Source organism: Balaenoptera physalus, assembly GCF_965194825.1.
Source record: "Balaenoptera physalus genome assembly, chromosome: 2".
Taxonomy (NCBI): domain Eukaryota; kingdom Metazoa; phylum Chordata; class Mammalia; order Artiodactyla; family Balaenopteridae; genus Balaenoptera; species Balaenoptera physalus.
This window is the reverse complement of record NC_138883.1, coordinates 147,395,962-147,419,729: the sequence shown is the minus strand read 5'-3', so window position 1 is coordinate 147,419,729 and position 23,768 is coordinate 147,395,962. Positions and strand designations below refer to the sequence as shown.

Sequence of the window (23,768 nt, the reverse complement as noted above, 5' to 3'; positions counted from 1 at the left end):
ACCATAATTTAAAAAGAGTCACATACCACAGTGTTCATTGCAGCTCTATTTACAATAGCCAGGACATGGAAGCAACCTAAATGTCCATCGACCGATGAATGGATAAAGAAGATGTGGCACATATATGCAATGGAATATTACTGACCCATAAAAAGAAACGAAATTGAGTTATTTGTGGTGAGGTGGATGGACCTAGAGTCTGTCATACAGAGTGAAGTAAGTCAGAAAGAGAAAAACAAATACCATATGCTAACACATATATATGGAATCTAAAAAACAAAAAAATGGTCATGAAGAACCTAGGGGCAAGACGGGAATAAAGACACAAACCTACTAGAGAATGGACTTGAGGACACAGGGAGGGGGAAGGGTAAGCTGGGCCGAAGTGAGAGAGTGGCATGGACATATATACACTACCAAATGTAAAATAGATAGCTAGTGGGAAGCAGCCGCATAGCACAGGGAGACCAGCTCGGTGCTCTGTGACCACCTAGAGGGGTGGGATAGGGAAGGTGGGAGGGAGGGAGACGCAAGAGGGAAGAGATATGGGGATATATGTATAGGTATAGCTGATTCACTTTGTTATAAAGCAGAAACTAACGCACCATTGTAAAGCAGTTATACTCCAATAAAGATACTAAAAAAAAAAAAAAAGCCCCGGTGCACAGGAGGTGGTCAGGCTGCGGTGCCTGTCCCACTCAGCCTGCCCCCTCCACCAACTCACATCTGTCACTTGGGGCGATGCTTTCGCTCCTCCCACAGCATATCCTCATCCCGGGCCGTGGTCTACTGGGGCCCTAGCCCAATGGCAGACCCCAGGCAACTCACGTTCCCTCTCCTTCCCTCAGTTTTCTCATCTGTGAAACGGGAGTGCTCTTCGCACACCACAGAGCTGTTTGTGTGGCCAGAAGAGGTAGCTGCCAGGGGCTGCGTGCTGCAGGCCGGATCCTGTTACACTGTCACAGAGCCGAGAACTCTGCTTTTTCCTTCGAGCCTCTCTTTTGCTCCTTAGTCCTCTATGGCTTTCGTTGGCATATTGTGGAAAATCTACGTGGAGTTTCTCTATGGTGATTAATCATCACAGGCACACACACCAGGCATGTGGCCATGTGCCCGTTTGCACAGGGGCACCTGCCTACCTTCCCGGCCATTCGTAATCCCCTCCATTTCAGTCTTAATAGAAAATGACTCAGGTTTAGCAGATCACTTGTGTTTCCTTTATTCACTTCAGGAGACACTGGGCCTTGGTTTTCCGAGTTCTTTTTTGATCTGGGATTAATATAGTTTTAGCCACGCAAAGTAGAATAGAAAGTTGAGACAGTCTCGCGGGAAAGTGGGGTCTTGGGTTTTTGCGGAGGCCCACGGGGTTGGGCTGCAAATCCAGCTCTGATAATTCTAGTTGCGCCTAGTTGCTGCTTTCATTGCTCCGTGCCTGTTTCCTCATCTGTCGGAGAGAGTAATAGTGAAAAAATCCTCCTAAGATTGTTATAAGAATTCTAGAAAAGAGTATCTCTGAAAGTGCTTTGTGTCACCAAACTATGAAATATGATGTGCATGAGTAGTAGTTGCTCTTCCCTCAATTCCATTCATTTGTCCTCCGCTCTGGTTTCTGTGCCTATTTATTTCCTTGCAGATCAAGCGTGGCAGGTTGTCCCTACCTGTAACAAACCAGAACATCCTGACATGCAGTGCTTCTATCACATGGATTGGGCGGCTGGGGCAGGAGGGCAGGGAGAGCTGCGTGGGGAGACGTGGGTTTTCTGTGACTTGAACAGAGGCAGGAACAGAGCCTCTCAGGGCTTCATTGCCTTTTCCATACAAGAAAATCCAAACCACTGGTCTCTGCATGTCTCCGCAGACGTTTGTGGAGAGAGCTCACTAATGCGTATAGATGCCCATTGGGAGCACTGCCCTCAGGGTGGAGAGAGACCCCATGGTCCAGAGCAGCTGAAATTTAACCCCCCCCCCAAAGACGCTGTTTCCCTAGAAAATAGGCTGGCTGTGTGTGGGCTGAGTCAAATTTAAAATCAATAAGTCAATCATCAAAATGCCTTTTCTAAGCAGGGTGTGACTGGGGAGGGTAACGTGTGTGATTTGATGTTTCCTTGTAAATCTCAGAACCTGGGTCCATATTTATCCATGAGGAGCTTTACTTTCTCTTAAGCTTTGTTAAGCTTTCGGTTTGATGTTTTTCATTTTTCCATCCAAGATATGTTAATGTAGATTTTTCTTCCCATTTCAAAATAAGGTTAGTTATTGTTTGGTGATTACAAAATAATATGTGGTCATGGTAGGAATTTTGGAAAAGAAGGGAAATTATAAAGAAAATATTAGAGTTACCTATAAAAAATAAGAACTGTGGTTGAATGGGAAAGGGCAAGGGGAGCGTTCTAGATCTTTGTAGGGGTTTTGCTTATAACACAGGCATATACATTTGTCACAACTTCAGCAAATAGACACAAGTTCTGTGCACTTCATTGTATGTAAATCTTATATTAAAAGAGAAACTGTAAACAATTATTGGACTTGGGTTAATTATATGCATGGTGAAATCTTTAGGGGGAGGTGTACTGATGTCTGCAATTTAGTTTGAAGTGCTTTAAAAAAAAAAGATGGCTTCATGAAGGGTAGATGGATAGATATGTGATAAAGTAAATATAGTAAAATGTTAATGGTGGAATACAGATGGTGGTGATATGAGTGTTCACTATAAAATTCTTTCAGGGCTTCCCTGGTGGTGCAGTGGTTAAGAATCCACCTGCCAATGCAGGGGACACAATGCAGGGTTCAAGCCCTGGTCCGAGAAGATCCCACATGCCACGGAGCAACTAAGCCCATGGGCCACAACTACTGAGCCTGCGCTCTAGAGCCCGCGAGCCACAACTACTGAAGCCCGTGTGCCTAGAGCCCGTGCTCCACAACAAGAGAAGCCACCACAATGAGAAGCCCTCACACAGCAACGAAGAGTAGCCCCCGCTCGCCGCAACTAGAGAAAGCCCGCGCGCAGCAACAAAGACCCAACTCAACCAAAAAAAAAAAATAATAAGTAATTAATTAGAAAAATAAAATTCTTTCAACTTTGCTGTATGTTTGAAAATTTGCATGATAAAATATTGAGAAACAAAGATGACTAATTCAGAAAGAAAATGCGTATTTACAATCCAGAGGTAACCACCATTAACATTTGAGTGTATATTATTTTCTTTCAGTTTCATTTCCAAGAAGATATAATTTTATATAATTAAGATCTTACTACATAACAGATTTATTTTCACATTTTTCACTCAGTATTACACCACAGTTTTCTTTTGTCGTAAAAAGTCTTCAGTGTGTAATTTTATAATTAAGGTACAATTTACATAGCTAACATTCACACGTTTTAGCACACAGTTCTGTGAGTTTTGACAAATGCATAGAGGCATGCAACCACCACTCCAGTCAAGATGTGGAATAGTTCCATCATCCAGGAAAATTTCTCTGTGCCGTTTTGCCAGCACCTTGCCTCACATCCAGCCCCGGGCAGCTACGGATCTGTTTTTCAGAATATTGTTAAGATGGAACCATATAATAGGTAGCCTTTGAGTCTGGCTTCTTTCACTCAAGCACAATACATTTGAGATTCATCCATGTCATTTACAAGTACTGGTAATTTGTTCCTTTTTGTTGATGAGTAGTATTCCATTGTAAGGATGTACATTAATATAATTTTAATGTTTGTAAGAAATCATCGTATATGGTAACCTGTTTTATTTACGCATTCCCCTAATATTTGGATATTTAAGATGTTTTATTTTTTCACTATTATAAATGCCATTGTAATGAACATCTTCGTTTTTATGATTGTAACTATTTTTAAAAAAATTTTTATTGGAGTATAGTTGATTTACAATGTTGGGTTAGTTTCAAGTGTACAGCAAAGTGAATCAGTTGTACATATACATAATGAACATCTTTATGCAAAATCATAGTCAATAATTTCTTTAGGTAGATTACTGGGAAGCGAATTACAAAGTATATTATAAATATTTTTAAAGCACTTACGACATTTTTTAAACATTAAAAAGTTTTTCCTTGCATTTCTTTATGTGGTTCATAACCAGCTTGACTTAAAACTCCACTGGTGTTTATAATCCTTTCTCCCCCGCTTCTCTGTTTCAATATTGTCACCCCGTAGAACTGATTCGAAGTTTCAGTGTCATCAGCGAGGCTTTGAAATTCTAAATCATGGAGACCAATCAGGAAACTTCCCTCTTCTTGGTGAAGATCTTGGAGGAACTGGACAGCAAGCAAAATACCGTTTCCTACCAGGACCTGTGCAAATCCCTGTGCGCCCGCTTTGATCTGTCCCAGCTCTCCAAACTGAGAAGCGTGCTCTTCTACACGGCTTGTCTCGATCCCAATTTTCCAGCCACGTTATTCAAAGACAAGATGAAATGCACCGTGAACAACCAGCAATCGAAGAAAATCATGGTGGCGGCAGATATCGTGACGATCTTCAACCTCATCCAAATGAACGGGGCTACGGCCAAGGAGAAGCTCCCCAGCGGCCGGCAGAAGATGCGCAAGAAGGAGGCGTCCTTTGACTCTGGCCGCTCGGACACGGAGCTCTGCACTGCGGCCGAGTGTGAGTCCCTCAGCTGCGAGCTGAGTGACCAGCCTTTCAGCCGGGGCTACCCCACCCGCCAGTCTTCCAAGTGCCGCAAGATGGATTGCAAGGACTGCCCGCAGTTTGTACCTGCATCCGAGCCCAACTTCCTGCTGGGGGTCAGCAAAGATGTGAAGAACCGGGCGGCTTCCCTGGACAGGCTGCAGGCTCTGGCCTCGTACTCGGTGGCCAGCCCTCAGCCCTGCGAGATGCAGAGAACCTACTTCCCCATGAACATCGAGAGCGAGTCCATGTCCGATCAGGACTCCCTGCCCCTCACCCAGGGCATCAAGGAGACTTTCATATCTAACGAGGAGCCCTTCGTGGTCCAGTCCTGCGTCCAGAAAAGGAACATCTTCAAAGAGGACTTTCACAACCTGATGACTGTGTCCCCCGGGTTGGCCAGCCCCGCTAACAAGGCTGAGGGCGAGCACGGGAAACCCCAGGGCCGAAAGGAGTCCCACAAGACACCCTTCCCCAATCACAGCTTTGAGATGCCCTACAACAGCCAGTACCTGAATCCCGAGTACTCCCCTGTTCCTGACAAAAGGCGGGCAAAGCACGAAAGCTTAGATGACCTTCAAACCTCCACGTATTTTGGACCCACTCCAGTGATGGGGACCCAGGAGGCCAGGCGCTGTCCGGGGAGGCCGGGCAAGCAGACCCCCTGGCCGGCCAAGAGCTGGAGCCTAAACACCGAAGAAGTTCCTGACTTTGAACGGTCCTTTTTCAATAGAAATCCCTCCGAGGAGAAGCTCCGCTATCCAAATCCCAGCAGCCAGACCCCCAACTTCCCAACCCCAGACAGGCGCCCAGCTTACCTCATGCCGCAGGAGCAACAGCCAATTCTCCCCATCGGCTACGCGGCCAAGCCAAACGGGCTCAAATCTAAAGAGATCTCGTCCCCCGTTGACCTGGAGAAGCATGAACCGGTCAAAAAGTTTAAAGACAAGAGCATTAGCTGCACCAGCAGGCAGCTCAGCTCAGACACCAGTAGCGTGGGCACCCAGACCGAGCAGCACGTCCTGGAGCCCAAGAAATGCAAAGACTTGCGTGCCTCTGGGCAGGGCAAGTACAGTGACAGGCACACCATGAAGCAGTCAGATGACGACTCGGAAGTTGTCAGTGATGACATCAGTGACATTTTCCGATTTCTTGACGACATGAGCATCAGTGGCTCGACGGGAGTGGTACAGTCGTCCTGCTATAACAGCACAGGATCTTTGTCTCAGCTTCACAAGTCGGACTGTGACAGTTCACCAGAGCACAACCTAACCAAAATCGCCAACGGGCTCCCCAGCAGCAAAGGAGAAAAGGGCAACCGGCCTGAAAACAGTCACCACTCGGAAGAGGAGTTGAAGACCAGCGTGTGCAAACTGGTCCTCAGGATCGGTGAAATTGAACGGAAGCTCGAATCGCTGTCGGGTGTCCGCGAGGAGATCTCCCAGGTCCTGGGCAAGCTCAATAGACTGGATGAGAAGATACAGCAGCCCGAGAAGGTGAGTGTGCAGATAGATCTGAATTCCTTGACCAGCGAGGCTCCATCCGATGAGAGCGCCTCTCCCCGGATGTTCCGTGCACACAATGGCTCCCACGGGCCCAAACCGGAGAACTCGGCCGACTGGTGCTGCTCAGACGCCAGCGGAAGCAACAGCGAAAGCCTTCGTGTCAAGGCGTTGAAAAAAAGCCTCTTCACCAGGCCATCCTCCAGGTCCCTGACGGAGGAGAACAGCGCCACAGAATCCAAAATCGCCAGCATCTCCAATTCGCCCAGGGACTGGCGCACCATCACTTACACCAGCCGCGTGGGCGTCGGAGAGGAGGATGTCAAAGACAGAGGCCCTGGGGAGAGTAAGGACTGGCATCGAAAATCTAAAGAGGTAATAATGCACGTGTAAGCTCGCATAACTAGGCAGCAGCCTTACTATAGCCCTGGTCTGTTTCCAAGCCTGGAAGCTTACATTACACGAGAGGCCTGCCTTTCTTGTGCTCGTAATCCTTCCAGACTTTCCACGTTAGAGCAGAGAGGACCGCATAGCCTGGTGGTTGGTCCCACCCAATTGTCCGTCAGCCCGGAGGAGCACACGCTGCTGTGTTGCCGATGGGGGAAAGCATGGCTCAGATATTGGACTGGTGGTTCGAGACCTGATTTTCATAGAATGGGGAACATGGCAGAGCAGACAAGCATCACCAAGGATTTCTTCCTGTCCTTTCTGAAAGGGCAGGATGCAGGCAAAGAAAAGGAGGGAAATGACTTAAAAGCGAGCTACCTCCTATGGCCCTTTCACGTACTGTGTGGCATGCGTGGTGGTCCTTTTTAAAAGTTTGAGTTTTTTTCATTTTAAGATCAATAGATGATTCGTAAGAAAAGAAGATAAATTAAGGGAATTATTCACAGTTCCACAGCCCAAGGATGGCAACTCTTAATATGATGTCTTTCTTTGCTTTTGAGGTTTTTTCCTACACAGTTTTATGGGAACTTGAGCGTTTTTGCACCTTTTTTTTTTTTTTAAACATCTTTATTGAAGTATAATTGCCTTACAATGGTGTGTTAGCTTCTGCTTTATAACAAAGTGAATCAGTTATACATATACAATATGTTCCCATTTCTCTTCTCTCTTGCATCTCCCTCCCTCCCACCCTCCCCATCCCACCCCTCTAGGTGGTCACAAAGCACCGAGCTGATCTCCCTGTGCTATGCGGCTGCTTCCCACTAGCTATCTATTTTACATTTGGTAGTGTATATATGTCCATGACACTCTCTTACCCTGTCACATCTCACCCCACCCCCTCCCCATATCCTCAAGTCCATTCTCTAGTAGGTCTGTGTCTTTATTCCCATCTTGCCACTAGGTTCTTCATGGCCTATTTTTTTTTTTCCTTAGATTCCGTATATATGTGTTAGCATACTGTATTTGTTTTTCTCTTTCTGACTTACTTCACTCTGTATGACAGACTCTAACTCCATCTTTATAGTCAGCCTCTTTCTGTCAGTGCTGGCGTGAGCACATACACATGTACTCACATTCTTTCTTCTTCTCGTCCCCTGCAGTAAGGATGATTTGTTTTAGCGGTACTTGTGGCTGCTCTTCTTCCTTCTAAGTAGGTTACATTGAACCCTTTCTGGCCAAAGTGATGCCATTTCAATGTGTTGCTCGTCTCAATTCCCTTCCCTGATTCCAAAGGTCCGTGGACAGACCACGGGGCCTCCTGAGGGCTCGGAGGACCAGTCATCAGAGAGGGAGTGAAGAGGTGTGGCTGCAGACATTGAATACAGAGCAGGAGGCGGAGTCCCTCGAATGCCAAGAAGGGCAAGCTTAGAAAATGGAGCCCTAAGAAGTTTTCAGGGTCCAAAGCAGGGAAAGAGAGTAAAATAAGAAGTGATTTTTTTCTGATCCCAGAGGAACCTCTGGTACCTGTGCCGGCCACCGTTCTCTTCGGTAGCCACTTGCAACGCATGGTGTTGGACAGAAATCAGAATATATTATGTGCTGACACTCCGACGAGATGCCCAGCTATGGGTCTTCTCCTCTGGCACTGCTGTCGTGTCAATTAGCTGCCAGAGTCTGGCCAGGTTCCTGGAGCCCTGGGTCTTAGGTAGCATTGAAAATGGCCATTTAGAGCACCCCAGTGGTTTGGCACTTCTATAGATAGATCAAGTTAAACTGAACCAGCCATGCGTCCAACCTATAAAATGTCAAAGCCCCCAGAAACCAACAGAAATAAGCTTGAGAAAGATCCCTTGAAATGCACAGCTCAAAGTTGCTAGTGTTTGGGGTGAGCCGTCTTCATTTGGCCTCCTTCTGTGACCTCATTTCTCCCTCCCGATATGTGGCTCTCACCATCCCTGAGCTGATGCCTGCCATGGTGGTGATCAACCCTGGGGCGCTTCTGAAATTTGCTCCCAAATCTCAAACTGCTGAAGGCCAGCTCCCCCAGATGTCTGCCGTGGGCTGAAATCTACAGGTCCCAGCTAGATTTTCTGTTCCTTCAAAGCCAGGTTTCCCTCTCCCTGTACCCATTCTGGGGTCGCCATTCTAGCCATTCCCCAAAGTGAAGGGGCGTCTCTCATCTCTGACTTCCCTCTTTGGCTCTCTCACATCCGGTTGGGCTACTCAACCCTGTGGATTTATCTTCTGTGATGTTTCTTTCTGCTTAAATCCACCCTCCCTCCCCCAAGTCTAGGCTCCTACCACCTCCCACCTGGGATTTGGGGGCACATGTGTAACTGGTCTCTCTCGCCCATCACCCCCCCCCCCCCCCACCTCTGCCGCCACTTCCATCTCATCCCATCCACCACTGCTCTGCTCCCTTTCCTAAAGCTCCACTCTGGGGTGTGCAGTGCCTCCTGTTCCCAACTCCTCCTTGGCTTCCCTTTGCTCAGCAAAAAGTTTCAAGCCACTCAGCCCGGCCACTCAAACCCTGGGCATGTCATGTCCTTTTCCCCAACAGGAGGGCTCCAGTTCACCCGGACTGGGCCCTTCTCCACCTTGATACGTCTACCTGGTTGTCCTCAAAAATGCCACCCTCATTCACTCAGTCACTCATTCAGCAAGTACTGATGAAGCATCTAGGATGGCCAGGCCCCATCCCACTGTCGAACCTTTACTCACGTGATTTCTCCATCAAGAGTTTCCTGTCCAGGGACTTCCTTGGCAGTCCAATGGTTAAGACTTCACCTTCCAATGCAGGGGGTGTGGGTTTGATCCCTGGTCGGGGAGCTAAGATCACACATGCCTCGTGGCCAAAAAATCAAAACATAAAACAGAAGCAATATTATAACAAATTCAATAAAGAGTTTAAAAATGGTCCACATCAAAAAAAAAAAAAAAAAGTGTCCTGTCCACCTCCTCGGTGCTGATCTAGACACAGTTCCCCTCAAGGCCTCTTAATTCATAAGCCTCTGAAAGCCTCCCAAGATTATTGCTGGTCTCTGATCTCCTGCCTTTCATCCTCTTTGTTCAGACAGAGTAGATACCAACCTTTATTTTAAAAGTATCTTAGGTATACATACCGACTGCCATGTTAGAACGCAAACGCCTCCATGGTAGGAGCAGGGAGGCAAGCGTGGGCAGCGGGTAACTTTCCATCTCAGAAGCGAGAACAAATTCAAATCCTGGCTCTGCCACTTCCTGGCTGTGTGACATTGGGCCAGTTCCTTAACCTCTCTAAGCTGAGTTTCCGCATCCACAGCGGGGATTATAATGTTATAGCCTTGCCGATGTTCTCAAGAAGCTGAAATGGGATATCGCGTGTTCAGCCCCGAGCACAGCAGGAGACACACACAGTCGGCCCTCAATTAATTGTAGTTATGATGCCTTGCTGTTATTATTGGCACCTGCTCTGCCCCCAGCTCGGCACGGGCCCTGCACGCCGTGGGAGCCCTCTGAGTGTTCGGTAGCGGTGATGAGTAGAATGAGTAAAATCAGTGACACCTTTTAGAAGATACTTGGGTTTGATGAGCTAGAAAATAAGAGGACACCTCACTTTCTTATTTGGATTTGGCCAAGTTTATCCTGCTTTCCCTGTATCAGCATCAGCGGTCTTAATGGTTTGGAAGGGCTCAGAGTTACACTGTATTTGAGCAAGAGCCGATGGGTCCAGTTTGCTGGTAGCTGGGCGTGTGCTCCTGGTCCCCGTGCACGTGTAGGATACACACACTCCCACTCACACACGTTGTCTCATCAGGTGCTCACACATAAACGCTCCCTGTCCTGACACCCGAACCCTTTCTCCTCCTCTTGCTTTTCCACACTGTCCCTCACTCGTGTTCTTATTTTTCCTTTTTCTTTGTCTGTTGCTCACACCCACAGCTCTCTGGCTCTTTGTTTCATGTGCACGACTCCATGGTGTTGGGATCCGTCCCTTTAACAAAGATGGGAGTGCCTTCTCCTTGGTGGTATGATTTTGCTGAGCGGGCGACTAAAAGGTGTTCACTACAGTCCCCTGCCTTCGGGGAACTCAGTCCAGCGGAGGAGACGGACAGACAGACAGGCAGTTACAGTTCAGTGGGACAGTGCTGGCCGCGGGCTCCGTACGCAGTCTGAAGGGGTCACGTAGATGGGCGCTGACCCGGTCTTGGTCAGGGAGCACTTCTGGAGGAAGTGACATCTATGTGGAGATCTGAGGGCCTCAAGCTAGAAGTAGAAAGTACCAGAAGACTCTAGTTATAACAGGGTTCGTGGAGAACGGAGCCCCCTGGTTCGGGTGGAACTCAAGGACTGACAACGTACGTGATGCCAGCGGTGCTGGGCACCTTCCTGCCTCCAAACTGTGGTCCAGACGGTTCCCTTGTCCTGAAGGCCACGCAGAGGTCTCTGAAGATCACTAGAGGCTCCCACCACGTGCTTCCTGGCTTGGCTTCTTCCATCCAGAGAAGCAGTGTGGCATCAGTGGTTTCAGCCAGCTCCTAGGGGGAAGGACCCCATATCTTTTACTCCTCAGTACCAGGTAGAAATTGGTAAGAGAAAGGGGGCAGTGACTTCCCTGGCAGTCCAGTGGTTAAGACTCTGCACTTCCATTATAGGGGACGCAGGTTCAGTCCCTGGTCAGAGAACTAAGATCCCGCATGCCACGTGGTGCGGCAAAAAAAAGAAAAGAAAAAGAGGGGGAAGTACTATGCAGTGGTTAAGCAGAGCTTCTCTGAAGCCAGATGATAGATTTAAATGCCAGCTCCTCCCGTTAGCAGCTGTGCACCCTGGGGTAAATTACTGAGTCTTTCTGGGCTCCATTTCCTTACCTGAACAATGCGTGTTAATAATAGTAGTCATGGTATGAGGGTAAGATAAAATCATCTCTTCCTGGCATAGAAATGTTGGGTCATTTGAGTATTATCAATGTCATAAGCTTTTCCTAGTAAATTTCCCCCAGTCCAGATATTCCTTCTGTTTGCTCGTGAATAACTGCATGTTGCTACCCGGGCAGAGCCCAGTGATGGAAAGCTGGTGTCTGCCCACTGGCACTGTGGGCTCTCTGATGGCATCTGTGTCTCTCTCTGGACTCCTCTGTGCCCCTCTGCAGGCAGACAGGCAGTATGACATGCCCCCGCCGCACCGACTGCCCAAGCAGCCCAAAGACGGCTTCCTGGTGGAGCAGGTGTTCAGCCCTCACCCCTACCCCGCCTCCCTCAAGGCCCACATGAAGAACAACCCTCTGTACACGGACATGCGGCTGACGGAGCTGGTGGAGGTGAAGCGGGGCCAGCCTTCCTGGACCATCGAGGAGTATTCTCGCAACGCGGGCGAGAAGGGCAAGCTGACAGCCCTGGACCTGCAGGTGAGCCTCTCACTGCCCCGGGTGGGGGGAGCCCAGCCACACCCTGGCGGATGCAGGAATGGATAGCGGATGCCCTAACCGGCCCGCTCCCTCACCTTCAGCTCCCTGGGTCCCCACCATGGAATTCTGAACCTGCATACATCGTAGAGCAGAGATTTTTCACAAGGGGATTGATATTTTGCTTATTGCTTCGTAAACATGTAGCAGTGGGAATGCTTGATCGATTGATTGATTGACTTTGGCCATCCGATTTGCTAACGATGCGTTTAAGACTCCATACCAAGTGCAGATTCTCGTATTTGCTCACAAGACCTCAGCCCAACTGTTTAATGAAACACAAGCTGATTTCTCCTTCCACATGTAGCACGTGGGATAAAAGCATATTTGTGGGAGCCGAGCTATGGATTATGTTTCCATACGGAGCAGTCCCAGGTAAGCGCCATCCCCGGAAGCTCTGTGAATACAGTTGTGGCTGGAGGGCATGTTTTCTGTTCAACCACAGGCAGGGCTGGGTTTTGGCCACTTTCATTGTGCTGGGCAGTTCCACCTGGTTCCATCCACACTGCATCTTATCTGTGTGTCCGCATCACCTCGGGAGCACAGGAAGTACCCTGTCCCCACCTGCCAGCTAGCTTTGTGGGCAGTGAGGCTATCATCCCAACGCCACCACTCACGTACGGGTCCCAGCAGGTCCACACCACTTAAAGGGCAGTTGGAGAGATGCCAGTGGGGGGGGGGTGGTATGGCTAGGTCTCCCCTGAAATGGCCTCCCTCTAAAGCCAAGAGGGCTGCAGGAGGTGCAGTGCAGTGGCGAGAAAAGAAATGTGTTTTCCCGCAGTGTGGGTTCTAAGCCAGGGTTCCTTTGCTGTGTGGCCTGGAATGTTCACCTGTTTGAGCTTTGGTTCCCTCACCTGTTAAATGTCCATAATAATATCTAACTTTCAGAGTCACTGTCAGAAATGAAAATAATGTATTTAAAGTACCTGGCATTAAGAAGGCACCGAAAAGGCATTTTGGCGCTGATGAAATGATGCTGAAATCAATCAACTCTGTACGGGGCTTTTTATCACGGTCTCTCGCTCAAGGCACAGTGGCCTGCAGGCGGGAGTGATGTTGTTCATCTCAAGTTTATAAATGAGGAAATCGAGGCCCTGAGAAGCACAAGAACTTGCTGCAGGTCTGACAAGTCTAAATTCATACTGGACTATCCGGCAATACGACTCCTGTACTTCCTCCTATGTTGCCTTTCCACCATGTCATTTTTCTGTTGATGACAGTATAGTGGAGCTTCACATCACACAAATGACTGCAGTGACATTTGTTTATGTTGGGCCCTAAATGACAGCAATTATGGGAAGGGACATCTCTGGCCAGATCTTGAGAGTCAAGTGGGTGGTGATATCAGGACCACCCCAGAGGTACTCCTGGCCCCTGTCACCTCCTGCATGTTTTGTCCCCATGCCAGCTGCACGCCACTTGACCCTTCAGACCACGTCCTCTCCTGTCACCATCCTGCTGGCAAGCAGTCTAGATAGGATTTGCTTCTCCTGCAGGAGGGTCCCACTGTTCTGCTGTGGCTACCACACTGGAACCTGTGGGTATTAGGATGCCACGAGCTGCAGGCGAGTCAGAAAAGGCCTAGAGGTGTGAATGGCTCACCTGGTGGAATGATCAATGTTTCACCAGTATCATGGGATGACCTTGACAGGAGCAGATTAATTGAATGAGTCATAGACTGAGAAACATCTTTTTAAAGTTTGGGAGGCAGAGTCTGGGAGATTTCGCTCCTACAGATACATGCAATTTTAAAGTGCCAATGTTTAGGAGCGTAAAGGCAAAATTATAAAAAATAAAAGATCTTTAGATTAGAGAGCTTTAGGTGACATCACTTAAAAATGCAAAGGATAGTGTATCTAGTCTCACAAAAAAATATAAGACAGGAAAGAGTTTGATAGCCTTTCGAGGGCGTTTGCAGCAAAGCAGACCAGGTATCAGGAACTCGATGAAGGCAGAAAGGCACCACCTTACTTGTTTTCATCGCTTTGCAGAGACCCAGGTACTGTCTTAGGGCAGCTTCCACATCTGGACCATCTTCTTGGGGCCCCATGGCGTCAAGATGTAAATTTACCATCAATGGCCACTTGAGGGTGCAACAAAGGTACAGGTCCTGTTTCCATTTCCAGTGTTCAGCAGGCGTAATTAACAACCGAGGATACTCCCTGTGTCCCACTGGGTGTCGTGAGAGCTTGCGGTTGTTGGAAAAAGTAATTAAAAATAATTTACTTCACAGGATGAATCCCAGCCCCTAAAGCATATCTACCTATGAAAGGAAGCCAGTTTCCTTCTGTCTGAGCTGGAGGGAACAAGACAAAATCTGATGTGTTGTTTACACACTGTTTATCTCCTTGGCCCGCCTCGGGAATATTGGGAAGAAGAGGTGGTGTTTCAGCCTCCCTGGTCAGAGCCTGTCTCCAAAGTGCCAGAGCAGGGAGAGCTGCTCCTTCAGCCTTCCACCCAAACCAGCCCACCCCTGCAGACCAGTCCCCAGCTTAATATGCCCACCTTGGCTCCCTCTCTCCCCTCTAGGGTACCCGTTAAATTGCTGAAGAGCTTTCATGTCCAGGGAAACAGACCGATCCCAAGTGCCCATGGCGGACAGAGCTGTGCTGGGGAAAGAGCTGCAGCCCAAGCATAAGGACACTTGTCCTAACAGCCGGAGCTGGGCAGTAGCAGAAGTGCCCTGGGCAACTCAGGGAGACCGTGGCTCCTGGGACTTAGCAGAAGTGCTGGAGTAGGAGTTTCTTGCAAAGTCTGAACAGACAATCCTGCATTTTAAGGAACTTTCCATCATGGAGCATGTCCTGTTTCTCATGGTGTGGGTTCTAGCAATGGCCAGCATCGCCTACCACCCCTCCCCGCCCTTCCAGATAACATGAATAATTGGAAAAGTCTTTGAACATTGTGCCTCCGTGAGGAAGGGGACCTGGGAGGGTTTCAGGGACCCCGAAGTCCCATTCTCTTTTCATTATGCAACGTTGTACAGAATATTCTAGAATATTGGCAAACTCTTCTCTAAAGGGCCAGAGAGTAACTACTTTAAGACTTTGCAGGCCTTACAGTCTCCATCACAAGTGCTCAACTCTGCCAATAATTGTCTCAAGCAGCCACGGGCAACTTGTAAATGACTGGATACGGCTGTGTTTCGACAAAATATTATTTTGGGACACGGAGATTTGATTTCATATGATTGTCACATACCACTGACTATTGTTTTCCTTTTATTTTTTTTTCAATGATTTAAAAATGTGAGAACCGTTCTTAACTGGTAGGCTGTACAAAGGCAGGTGTTGGGCTGTATCTGGCCCATGGGCTGGAGTCTGCTGGCCCCTGTACTGGAAGGCCATTAGAAACAGGAGAGCAGGGACTTCCCCGGCGGTCCAGTGGGTAAGACTCCGTGCTCCCAACGCAGGGGGCCCGGGTTCTATCCCTGGTCAGGGAACTAAGATCCTGCGCGCCGCATGGCCAGAAAACAAAACAAAACAAAAGCAAAGCAGGAGAGCAATAAAGCAGCCGGAGGAGTCCACGGAGTGTAGGTCGTCAGCATCCCAGCAGGAAGCAGGTGGCATACTCGCGGATGATGGGAGTGGGAAGGAGGGGACTCTTGGCGGCGGTGCAGGCAGGGTTTAGAGCCCATGAAGCGCCCAGGGACCAGCATGAGTGAGACGCCGTTGCTGCCCTTGGATCTGAAGGCCAAGGAAAGGGAGCTGTTTCTGAAACCCACCAAGACCCACAGCTGTGAGAGCAGGTACCTGATAGAACTGTAGCCCATCAGGGAGGGGGCAGGGGGAGCTGTACCCCACTGACTGAATCCACCTGGGATGTGTTCGTATCGGCCGGTCTCCTGGGGGCACAGAGCAAGGCAGAAAAGAACAGAGAATGGTTCTGAAAGGAGAGGTGGAGAATGACTAATACGGGTTAGAATAATCAATATTCCAATAACACAGTACAACCGAGTTGGTTTTTTTTTTAAGTTTTGGAAGCATTTGTTTTGTAATCCTGTGTGTGTGTGTGTGTGTGTGTGTGTGTGTGATTTGTAACATGCCCATCTTTATGAACATTAAACAATCTGAGAAAATCTTCAAACTGGATATTTCGCTTGTGTTTCAAAGATTTAGGCGACCTCACTTGGAATTGCAATGTGCTGCTGCTTTTATGTGACAGTCACATTATTAAATGTTTGCCGTAAAATGAGAACACTGCCTTTCTTTATGGAAATAGATTCTAGCCATCCACGGGGAATGGGATTCCTGGGTGATACAGGTTAAATATAATATTTCTCCTGCAGGCAGGCATTAATCTCAGGGAGGCTGGGAGACAAATGTCAGTGGGTGGGGATCTCTCCCACTGGGGACCCTGCACCTGGCATGGGGGTGACCTGCCACTGGTCTGTAGACCTGGCCTGTGAGCAGTGGCCTGACAGATGTTTGAAATGGAAATATTTTATGTTTTGTTTGAACTGCTTATCTGGGAGGTGCCTTTGATTTTTCAGTAGAGGCTTTACTGAAGAACTCGGAACCAAATCAGAGTAATACAATAGCCTTGCTTTAAACAGCTCTGTTCTTAGGGACCGTTAGTGGAGAATATTTTTCAGTGACTTTCCCTGCTTCCCATGCAGCAGGGCCAGCTTGTTCTTGGCCGTACGCCCTTGAGGCGTAGAGTCTTGTTTGTCTCGTCCCTATTTTGCTTGCTCCCAGGAAATCGCTGGGTTTTCCTGTGTCAAGACCATTGTGACCTGTTTTTTTAAAATATTTATTTATTTATTTATTTGGTTGCACTGAGTGTTAGTTGTAGCAGGCGGGCTCCTTAGTTGTAACACATGGGCTCCTTAGTTGCAGCACATGGGCTCCTTAGTTGTGGCACACAAACTCTTAGTTGTGGCATGCATATGGGATCTAGTTCCCTGACCAGGGATCGAACCTAGGCCCCCTGCAGTGGAAGCACAGAATCTTATCCACTGCGCCACCAGGGAAGTCCCCCATCATGACCTTTGTAGTAGGAGAGGGGCAGGTACAATCTGGGATGTGCGGGAGCCCGAGTCCTTGGTGGTCCACCTCAGGGGGGTGCTGGTGGGCAGCGTTGGACTCCTTGGTCATCTCCCTGCAAGCTGCAGACAGCTCTGAGATGCTTCAGGGGTGATGATTGTCAGAACGTCTTGAACCTGTTGCACATATTCACCATATTTCTAACATCTTCTCTTCACTTTTAGACTCAAGAATCTTTAAACCCAAACAACTTAGAATACTGGATGGAAGATATTTATACTCCAGGCTACGACTCATTACTAAAAAGGAAAGAAGCCGAGTTCAGACGAGCCAAGGTCTGCAAGATCGCTGCCCTGATCGCTGCAGCCACGTGCACAGTCATTCTGGTCATCGTCGTGCCCATCTGCACAATGAAATCATGAGCCGCTGGACATGCAATGTTGCCTACGGCTCATGACCACCGACGTCTCCCTCTGTAGTTTAAAATCACGTGCCAGTGGGGCCACAGTTTGTTGAAATAGAAATCACGGAGGCTTTTCTGCAAATGCTGACAGTGGTCTTCAGGAAGTATACATTCTAGAGACATATCTACCTACCTATTAGCTTTGACTTAATTACATGGATGAATTTTAAGAAGTGCAATATCTTTTCCTACCAAAAGAATGTAATGGACTACCAGTAGATACAAACTGAATTCCAAGCAAAAAAAAGAGGAAGTTTAATTGGTTGGATTCTTTCCATTTTGATGAAATTTCACGGCGGGAAATGTTATAGAAGAGATGGTTAATCCATGCCTGTTTTAGGGAAGCTAAGGGAGACAGCGAGATAAGAATTAAAAAAAAAGCATGGATTCTCTTTCCCTTAATGTTCTTAGATCATCGCAGGCAAAGAAACAGGGTATGTATCCATAAAGGGGGTTACTTCTCCGCTGACTTTTATCAAGGGCTACCGGCTTTTCATTCTTGCCCTTCTGTCATCGTTACGATCTTCATGGAAACGTTCTGGACCTTCTTCCTGGTGCCCAGGGTAGGAAGGTGCTGGACTGCCAAATCAGGCGTGGCGTGAAGTGTGCTCTCTGCTTAATAGGCCAAGGTATTCAGGCCAGGAGACCTTCCTGTACCCACCTCAAGGTGTGGGAGAGTTGCTTGCTAACGACGTACGATCAATATTTGAAAGTCATGGCATCCCAAAGGACCTCCCATTCTTGCTTTGGTGTGTGGTTCCTCTCCTTAATCTTCTGTCTCCTGGTGGTACCCGTTGCTCTGCTTCTCACACATGAGTTGAAGAATTTGGAACTTGTCCTTGTGCCTTGAAGAGTAGAGACAATGGCTGAACTTTGACATTCTAACTATAAACCATGGTTTCCGTGCACCACTAATACCAGCCATTTCCAATGGCTTTAAAATTTTTTTGAAAGCTTGTCAATAATATGATAAAGGCTGTGAGGTATTCTCAACTACCCCAACACCTACTCCAGAGTTTTGAATACTTGTCAGCTGTGCAAAAAAAAAAAAAGATCTATTTAACCGTTTATCTATCTATCTATCTATCTATCTATAATGTCTATCTAAATACCTAAGTTTGGTTTATTGTCATCTCTGTAAAATAACTTGAGAGCAAGGTTTCTCCAGTGTAAGGAAGCCGTTGTAATTTCATTAGAATTTGATCTCAGTTTCCACCTGTTGAATGGTGCTTTGACATAATTGGACGGAAAGAATCCTTTTCGGCATTTGATCCTAATGTCTTGTTACAGGTTAAAGAAAAACGATTGATAGAAACTAGCTACCTTAATTCTTCTGAGAACAAGGTGGATTATAAATAAATACTGGTAGTAAGAATCATCACTCTGGATGATATAATACACTCCTGAAAGAGAGGTTTGGGAAGCATCTCAGATTTTAAAGCAATAGGCGTTCAGCATCCATCCTAAAAACTTCCAAATAATGCTTAGCTTGCTGGGTCTAATCCTATTGTTCACTGTAAAGGGTAGTCAGAACATTTCATGTTGTTAATAAATAAGGGATGGATGCTTTCATCTGTAGTGAACCTTCATCTTTAGAGGTCTTCATGTCATCTATTTCTAGTCTCATGTTTATGTACAGATTTTCAGCTAGGTGACTGCAATTTAAGCCTTAGTATGGAAAACTGAGGATTTATAATTGAAAATGAAAAGAAATACATATTACTGTCTACTGTCAGAATTTTAGTCTTTTGGTGCTCTGTTTTGGGTTGGGCACATTCAATAAGGTTGTTTCTTTCACCCCAAAAGGGATTCTAGATTAATACCCTCGGCAGTTGGGTGTTGCCATCTCCGCTCTCCTCCCAACCAGTACGGCTCTAGAACACATCCCATTCCTGCCACCCTCACCTTTATCACAGGCTAAGCCACGAGAGCAGCAGAGATAGGTAGTTCCCAATCTCTTGCTCTATGATTGGCAGAGAAGTGGAGATGCAGTTACCCAGGATAAGAAAAATTTGTCAAATCCCATTCAGACTCCTTCATTTGCCAGGTAGGATCATGGTGGATGGACCAAACCACTATTGCCACTGCCCTTGGGTGAATCTATTCCTAATGGGCCCTGTTGGGGCCACGTGCCTAGCTCCGTAGGGAGGGCATGACTCTAAGCCCCACCCCACGTATAGAAGAGAAGGGACTCTGTAGAATTTTCTTCTACTCTTTTCATATCTGGGGAGGTTGTCAAAGGAATTTAGTCTTGCTCTAAGTCCAGTGTAGCTTTAAAATTCAGCTCAGCATCATTGCCACATAATGGAAACATCCAGACCTGATAATACCCCTGGGAAACCACACAGTGGTGGCCCAAAGGCAAGGTGGTTTCCTCTGGAAAGGGATTATCCACGGCTTGAATCCTGATGGATGCTTGGGGTCTTGGAATCTAGATAAGGTGAAGTTCACAGTTGGGTCCTTTCTCTCCATTGATCCCAAGCTTGTTACACCTTCTTTCCCTGGACCCCAGACTCACTCCATCTCCTCCATCCTATTTGCAGAAAGGGTCAAGACCAGAGTCTGGCCGGGAGGGAAGCATCTACCCATCCCTCTAAAACCTGCCTCTAATCTCCTGCTGCTGTGAGCTCCCTGGAGGTGACACAGGGACTGGCCTGACTTCTGTAGTGGGCACCAGCTTCTACCACGCTCTCTGGCATTTTCACATGACGTATGATTTCTTGTGCCGAAACCGAAAATCACTACACTATCAAAATTCAGTTCATTTCTCTTGCATTTAAAAAAATGAACAATCAGATGTAGTTAAGGGATTGTTTTGAAATTAGATCTCTTTAGCCAATGATTAAAGTTGGAATCATTTCATCCTCTTTTTCAGTCTGAATTTGCTTGGAACACAGCCTTGCAGAGAAGCAAAAAAATTTCCGAGCTCACAGTTTTCAGATATTTTACACCAGTATCCTCTCCTTTAAACGGAAAATACAGTCAAGCAAATCATACTTATATCACCCGTTACTAGCTGATCATAAATTGTTAGTATTTTAGGGCATGCAGCTATGTGGTTGGTATCTGCAAGCCTAGCTTGATAGATGTGCTAAAATTCACTGTTCTGAATGTGCCATAAGTTCTGATACCCTTATTGGAATCAAGGCAGTGCTGTTTTTGTTTACAGTTTATCAATCTAAGAGCAATGGCACCTCATTTTTCTTAACAAAAAAAGCTCTGCCAATAGTAAATGATTCTGTTAAGTGGTATAAAAATGTGTGAATGTTGAAATTCAACATGCTTCATATTATAACCAACCTGCAAGAATATTGTGGTCAACTGTGTGAATACCAAATCAGAGTATACTGTATATTGTACTTTGGAAATTTGTATTTAAAGGCAAAAATATTAGTAATAGTTGGTATACTTGGGGAAAAGGGTATTAAATATTTATTAAGTAACAATGAGAAATGCAACAAACTTCCTTATTTATGCCTTATGAGTAAAGGGGTGTGAAATATTAGGTGAAGTTTTATGCGCAAGACTCTAAAGGAATGGGTATCCACGAAGGCAGGGACTCGTCTTTTCTATGTTTGTTCTGAAAAGCTCTCAGCACACTCTTGGTGCTTGATCATTGTTATATAATACCAATAACTAAGCACATTTTTAGATCTTTTTTCAAATGGCTTGTGTAAAATTTGGTTAATGTATAATGGTTGGTTTGAAGCTATCATGTGAAATCTGCCTCTCCAAATATAATCGAAAATAAACTGAAAAATGATAAAATAGCATGCCGTGAGATTTTATTCTATGCATGAATTATAAGTTGTCAGTTTCACGCACAGATCATAAGCATCCAGCTTGATGCTTTTTCACAAATTGAACACATCCATGTAATCAGCACCCAGATCAAAAACCAGAACATTCAAGCACCCCAAAAACCTCCCTCAGGCCCCCTTCCAGCGAAAACCTTGCAAAGAAGAACAACTGTCCTGACTTTTAAAGGCACATGGTAGTTTTGCCTGTTTTAAAGCTTTGTGTGAATGCATTTCATGCAGTATGTACTCTTTTGTGTCACTCAACATAATGTTGTGAAAAACATCCATGCTGTGGTGTGTGGTTGTAGTTTTCTCATTCTCATTGCACTGATTGTGAATATAGTACGATTTATTTATTCATTCCACTGTTGATGGACATCTGGGTAGCTTCCAGCTTGGGGCTATGAATATGCTTGTATGTGCATGTCTGTAATGGGTATACCTAGGAGTAAAACCGCTGGATCATGAGATGTGCTTATGTTTTGCTTTAGTAGACACTGTCAAAAAGTTTTTGAACATGGTTCTACCAACCTACAGTCCCATCAGCAGTATATATGGCAGTTCCACTTGCTCTACATCCTACTTAGCCATTGATACTGTCTGTCTCTCATTTGAGCCATTCTGCTCGGTGTGTAGGGGTAGCTCACTGTGTATTTAATTTGAGTTTTTCTGGTCACTAATAAGACTTGCTACCTTTTTGTATGTTTATTGACCATTTAGATCTCATATTTTGTGGAGTGCCTGTCCACATTTTTGCCAGTTTTATTAGGTTTTTGTCTTTTTCTTATTGATTTGTAGACATTCTCTACAAATTCTGGAAATGAGTTATTTGTCAGATATACATTATAAATATGATTTTCCATTCTGTGAGCTGCATTTTCTACTCTTTTAATGCTGTCTTTTTGATCAATGAAAGTTCTCTATTTTAACATAAAAATGCATCATTTTCTTCTTATGATTGGCAATTTGAGTCTTGTTTGAGAAATCTATACAGACTCCAATGTCATGAAGATGCTGTATACTTTCTTTAAGGAGCTTTATTGTTTTATTTTTCATGGTTAGATCTGTACTTCTTTTTTAAAATTATTTTTTTATATTTTTAACTTTTTATTTTATATTGGAGTATAGTTGATTAATAATGTTATGTTAGTTTCAGGTGTACAGCAAAGTGATTCGGTTATACATATACATGTATCTATTCTTTTTTCCATTTAGGTTGTTACATAGTATTGAGCAGAGTTCCCTGTGCTCTACAGTAGGTCCTTGTTGGTTATCCATTTTAAATACAGCAATGTATACATGTCAATCCCACACTCCCTATCCCTGCCCCCCACCTTTCCCTGCTGGTAACCATAAGTTCGTTCTCTAAGTCTGTGAGTCTGTTTCTGTTTTGTAAGTTCATTTGCATCATTTCTTTTTAGATTCCGCATGTAAGCGATATCATACGATGTTTCTCTTTCTCTGTCTGACTTCAGAGAGAGACAATCTCTTCTCTCTTCTGTATGACAATCTCTAGGTCCATCCATGTTGCGGCAAATGGCATTATTAATAATGTACTCTTCCTGGGGGGGCTTCCCTGGCGCAGTGGTTAAGAATCCACCTGCCAATGCAGGGGACACAGGTTCGAGCCCTGGTCTGGGAAGATCCCACATACCACGGAGCAACTAAGCCCGTGTGCCACAACTACTGAGCCTGCGCTCTAGAGCCCGCAAGCCACAACTACTGAAGCCCACACGCCTAGAGCCCGTGCTCCACAACAAGAGAAGCCACCGCAATGAGAAGCCTGCACACCACAACGAAGAGTAGCCCCTGCTCGCCGCAACTAGAGAAAGCCCCCCACGCAGCAACAAAGACCCAACACAGCCAAAAATAAATAAATAAATATATTTAAAAAAAATATTTTACTCTTTTTGGAATTGATATTTATACCTGGTATGAGGTAGGGGGTTAAGATACGTTTCTTCCCCATTTGTATATCCATTGATCGGTGCTATTTATTAGAAAGTTCATCTTTCCCCCTTTGACATTAGTCTGTTGAAAGTATATATGGTTTTCTGGACTTTTTATTCTGCTCCATTTGTCCTGTCATCTGTTCTTGTGTAAGCACAACATTGACATAATTTTTTCAACCCTGAGACGTTAGGCATTTCTCGCCATGAAGTAAGTGAATGATAGCTTACTTGGGCAGAAGCCTGAGCTTGTGAAATCACATCATGGAGGATGGTGAAGAGAGAATTCACCCAGCTTCTTTTATGTCATCCTGCCACTCACAAACATCACTGAGTTCCCAGCTTGAGTCATTAAAGAAAAGTGATTAAACACGAGTCACGACACATTGGAAAAAGCAATTAATATCTTGACACCTAAACACAGAAAGAGGTCTCTGATGAGATCTTGGAGAACGTTAGAGAGACTATACCATGCTGGGTATAAGAATGCTTTTTAGTTTTATGATAAAATATTAATTAAGACCCACAAATCCAAAGTTTGCATACAGATGGACTGGACCTGGGTTGAATTTTGCCTAAGTATTCTGAAAAAAT

The 23,768-nt window shown here is 46.0% G+C and overlaps 1 protein-coding gene across 3 annotated transcripts in view; it reads left to right on the top strand.

The window, feature by feature from the left end:
• The window catches only part of MINAR1 (membrane integral NOTCH2 associated receptor 1), a 42,970-nt gene extending 19,202 nt beyond the window's left edge, over positions 1 to 23,768 (top strand). Inside the window, exons 1-4 of one of the 3 annotated variants that reach the window (XR_014260296.1) lie at positions 162 to 6,525; positions 11,666 to 11,920; positions 12,285 to 12,352; positions 17,187 to 17,291. Coding sequence is in view for 2 of the 3 variants with exons in the window: in XM_082448612.1 (XP_082304738.1) it covers positions 4,225 to 6,525; positions 11,666 to 11,920; positions 17,187 to 17,384 (2,754 nt within the window). In the remaining variant the exon portion in view is untranslated. Of the gene's footprint in view, positions 1 to 161; positions 6,526 to 11,665; positions 11,921 to 12,284 lie in introns of those variants that run through there. The other 2 variants (XM_082448612.1, XM_082448613.1) reach the window with 2 other exon arrangements.